Source organism: Rhinatrema bivittatum, chromosome 5, assembly GCF_901001135.1.
Source record: "Rhinatrema bivittatum chromosome 5, aRhiBiv1.1, whole genome shotgun sequence".
NCBI lineage: Eukaryota > Metazoa > Chordata > Amphibia > Gymnophiona > Rhinatrematidae > Rhinatrema > Rhinatrema bivittatum.
Window position 1 is genome coordinate 380,713,962 of NC_042619.1, and position 4,734 is coordinate 380,718,695.

General features: G+C 53.3%; 1 protein-coding gene across 1 annotated transcript; it reads left to right on the plus strand.

Annotated features, from left to right (window-relative positions):
- The first annotated feature begins 1,600 nt into the window (after positions 1-1,600).
- Positions 1,601-3,168, plus strand: POU3F3 (POU class 3 homeobox 3). The gene is given in 2 exon segments (XM_029604842.1): positions 1,601-2,330; positions 2,332-3,168. Coding segments are annotated over 2 exon segments (1,368 nt in total). The 5' UTR covers positions 1,601-1,728; the 3' UTR covers positions 3,098-3,168.
- Positions 3,169-4,734: the final 1,566 nt, after the last annotated feature.

A 4,734-nucleotide genomic window follows, 5' to 3' on the forward strand; every position in this document is an offset into this window, starting at 1 on the left:
AGGACAAATACTTTATATTACTGCGGTCCGGGGCACAATGGTGGTTAATTACGCGCACAATCCCTACAGAATGTGATGCCTTCCCGTTGATTTTCACCATTTCCAGTTGCGTTATTAATTCACATTTGCATGCATGTGATGTGTGTATGGGATTCACATATGTAATGCCCTTACCTATGCAAACTAAAGCTTATGAACCGGGATTCAGTTTCCAAATATTCATAGTATTAAATGGACGACTTCATCTTGTTAATGAAGATTATTTGCTTCCTCACAGTAATATCCTTAGTGTTCTGCCGTTATCCGGTGTTTTTACAGATCTTAAAAAAAAAAAAAAAAAGGGAAAACTAACCCAACTCTGCAAAATAATAGAAGACTTTCTTTGGCTCTGAATCGTTCGCGTGCTGTAGCTCGCACAAACGAATTGAGAAAGAACTGAAAAGTTAAAATAATAATAACAACAATCTCCTCCAATAAAAGAGTGGTTTGTTTGGTTTTTTTTTTCCCCCCCAGTACCTGCTAGGGCTACCGGGAAGGTTCCGATTTCTTTGCCGGGCTTTAGGAGTTAAAAGTCCTCGAGCGGCGGGGTGGCTGCTGCGGGAAGGGAACAGATTTCCAGCTCCTACGCCACTCTGCCTAAATTAAAAAGCAACCAATCGGAACGGCCGGAAGGAGGGGGGGGGGCCGCGAGGAGCGAGGCCGCCGGCTCGGCGGAGGTGTCAATCACGCAGCGGGTAGCCAATCGGCTGGGGCCTCGCGCCTGGCTTCCTCGTATCGGGGTAAGTGTGGTGGTGGTGCGCGCGCTCGGCGAGGGTAAACATTCGACCGTCCCTACTCTGGGAGGGAGGGACAGAGAGAACTGTCAGAGAGAGAGAGAGTGAGAGAGAGAGCGAGAGATCCCAGCACCAGCAGTGCACGCCAAACCCGGGCAACTTCTCCTGGAGTTAGTGTCTCCCCCCCAAAGAAAAACCCAAAACAAAGGATACCATTTGCAAGCAACCAGCAATTCAAAAGAAAGAAAGAAAGAAATTAAAAAAAAAAAAAAAAGCGCAATAGTTAGATCATTCATTACCATCGCACTTTCCCCCTGCAACTGCTGCAAGAAAGAAAAAAGAGATAACCCGCATGGCAAAGGTTTTTATGTTGATTTGCTTCGGAATAACAACAGCAACAAGAAGAAGGAAATAAAAAAGATGCTCCGGGCTGGGAGCGCTGAGACAAGAATGCGAGGGAACTCTTCTTTCAGTGGGAAACTGTGACGCTCCGTTGACAACTCTGAGCAATGCATCCTCACCGCAGGAAGTTTTCCGGAGGACCCCATGGAAACTTGTGACTAGAGCGATCAGAAGTCGAGGAAGCCCGAAAAAGCGGGGGACTTTGGGGGGGTGGGTGGGAGGGAGGGAGGGGGGGGGGGACGCACCGGAGAGAGAGAGAGACTGAGGAGAGCAATGTGCTGCTGAGAGGGAAGGCGAGGAGGACGGGCTTTTACTTTCTGCCTGCGCACAGTGTCACCGGTAACAGGTGAACCGGACTGCAACCGGGGGAGGGGGGAGCGCGAGTCAATTCCGGAGAAGGGGGCTGGGGTGGGCGGGGGGAGGCCCCCACGCCTGAACCACGGACAGGAAACTGCTGGTCGCCTGCCGAGCCATTGAAGGACGAATCCTCCCCGAGTGCTGGGGGAAGGACCCCGCCACCGATCCGTGGAGAGCGGCGGGACGGGGGCCGGCCATGGCCACGGCGGCCTCCAACCCCTACCTGGGCAGCAACAGCCTGCTGTCGGCCGGCGCCCTGGTGCACGCGGACGCGGGGGCCATGCAGCCGGGCAGCGCCGCCGTCACCTCCGTCTCGGGCGGCTACCGGGGCGACCCCACGGTGAAGATGGTGCAGAGCGACTTCATGCAGGGCGCCATGGCGGCTAGCAACGGCGGCCACATGCTGAGCCATGCCCACCAGTGGGTGACAGCCCTGCCCCACGCCGCCGCCGCGGCCGCCGCGGCCGCCGCCGCCGCCGAGGCGGGCTCGCCCTGGTCCAGCAGCCCGGTGGGCATGAGCGGCAGCCCCCAGCAGCAGCAGCAGCAGGCGGACGTGAAGGGCAGCGCCGTGCGCGAGGAGCTGCACCCGGGCGCCGCGCTGCACCACCGCCCGCCCCACCTGGGCCACCCGGGCGCCTGGGGAGCCGGCTCGGCCGCCCACCTCACCTCGCTGGCCGGGGCCCAGCAGCAGCAGCAGCCGCCGCCGCCGCCGCCGCAGCAGATCTACTCGCAGGCGGGCGGCTTCACGGTGAACGGCATGCTGAGCCCGGGCGGCGGCGGCGGCGGGGGCCAGGGGGGGGCTGGTGCACCCGGCCCTGGTGCGGGGCGAGACGCCGGAGCTGGGCGAGCACCCGGGCCACCACCACCACCCGCACCACCACCACCAGCACCAGCACGCGCCGCAGCACCACGCGCCGCAGCACCCGCTAGAGCACGCGCCGCCCCCCCACCACGGCGGCGGCGGCGGCCACGACCCGCACTCGGACGAGGACACGCCGACCTCGGACGACCTGGAGCAGTTCGCCAAGCAGTTCAAGCAGCGGCGCATCAAGCTGGGCTTCACGCAGGCCGACGTGGGGCTGGCGCTGGGCACCCTGTACGGCAACGTCTTCTCGCAGACCACCATCTGCCGCTTCGAGGCCCTGCAGCTCAGCTTCAAGAACATGTGCAAGCTGAAGCCGCTGCTGAACAAGTGGCTGGAGGAGGCCGACTCCAGCACGGGCAGCCCCACCAGCATCGACAAGATCGCCGCGCAGGGCCGCAAGCGCAAGAAGCGCACCTCCATCGAGGTGGGCGTGAAGGGCGCGCTGGAGAGCCACTTCCTGAAGTGCCCCAAGCCCTCGGCGCAGGAGATCACGGGCCTGGCCGACGGCCTGCAGCTGGAGAAGGAGGTGGTGCGCGTCTGGTTCTGCAACCGGCGGCAGAAGGAGAAGCGCATGACCCCGCCGGGCCTGCTGCCGCCGCCGCCGCCGCAGGCCGCCGACGACGTCGTCTACGCCCCGGTGGGCAGCGTGGGCGCCGACACGCCGCCCCCGCACCACGGGCTGCAGACCAGCGTGCAGTGAGAGGGGGGGGGGGGGGAGGGGGGGGGGGAGGGGAAGCCGCCGCCCGGTCAGCTAGCTCGCCCCCCCCCCCCCCCCCCAGACTGCTTTCTATATAAATATACATATATATATATATATATATATATATTTCAACTCGGAAAAGACTGGAAACGGGCTGATCGGAGCGATTGCTTTTTGTACTGTGCTGGAGATTCCTAATGCACCAGAACTGCAGATGTCTATTGGGTTTTTTTTTGTTTTGGTATTTTTTTTATTTTTATTTTTTTTGCTTTGCTTCTTTTATTCTCCAGGGGTACTTTTTTTTTTTTTTCCACTTCCTAAATTATTTACTCTGTGGCAGCGAGGAACAGCCTTCTTTTTTTTTTTTTCAGTTCAGCTCAAAAAAAAGGCCCCGTCCCACCAACAGCACCCCCCCCCCCCCCCACCCTCCTCCATCCCCACCCACGCACAAAATCGGACTGGCTTGTCAGATCTGCGGGAACTTTATTAATATTATTATTATTATTATTATTATTGTCCATGGGAGGAATTCAAAAGAGAATCATCACATCAAGTGGTCTGGTGGGTCCGATGGGGTGTCTGGAGCCTGCTGCATTCCTGTGTTTTTGTTTTTTTTTTTTTTTGTTTTACCTTGGCAGTATAATTGCCAGCGGTTTGGTGCACGCAAACATCCGTAAACGAGATGGTTCCACTTTGTTCCCAAGGAAAAAAAAAATGAATGGAAATATCCACTTAGCACTAACACGAGCAAATTTGAAAATAAAGTCTGGGAGGGGGTATAACAAAAAATAAATAAATATGGAAATACGTTTCAAACCAAGGAAAGTTCATCCTGAAAAAAATAAAATAAAATAAAAGGGACAGTAGGAGAGGGGGGGGGGGGCGGGAGAGACTGTTGGTCCCGAAAGTTTGAGATCGATAGGAGGACTTTGCATGAATTAAACCAGAAAAAAAAAATAAAAGGAAATAAATTAAATCTGTCAAGGTCTTGGTCTTGACGACTGCCCATCATCATGGAAGATCTTAAGGGTCCACCCCCGTTATTTTTTTTTTTCCTCTTTGTTTATTTTTTTTTTTATTGACACAGATAAAAGGATTTAGAAAGACTGTGAACATCTGCAGCCTGCACTTATCTGAACTTCTCTCCTAATTCCGTTGCCAACTTTGATTGAATGGGTGCTGTGGATGAGATTATATAATGCTGCCATTTCCAAGCAGTGTTTTTTTGGTAGGTTTTAATAAACAGACTTTTCAAAAGACGGCAATATAGAATTGTTAGATCCATTGTTGATCTAAAAAAAAAAATTTGCTTTATATTTTCATCAAATGACTTTTAATATTTTATTCAGAATACCTATGAACTGCTGCAAAACGGTAATTTATTTTTTCCCCCAGATCTTGTATTACGTGTTTTTTTCAGACGAGCACAAAAATCAAAATGAAATGAAAATACGGACAGTTGTTAGGTAATAAGGGTAACTTTTGATGTGATAATTTGATTGTAATTTAATTTGAAATAGTGATTCGTAAGAGCCGATTGAGAAAATAAATTTGTTAGAATGAAATATTGTGTGTCTGATGCATAAAAACTGCGTTGAAAAACTCAGAAGATAAGAAAACATTTGAAAGTAATGCAA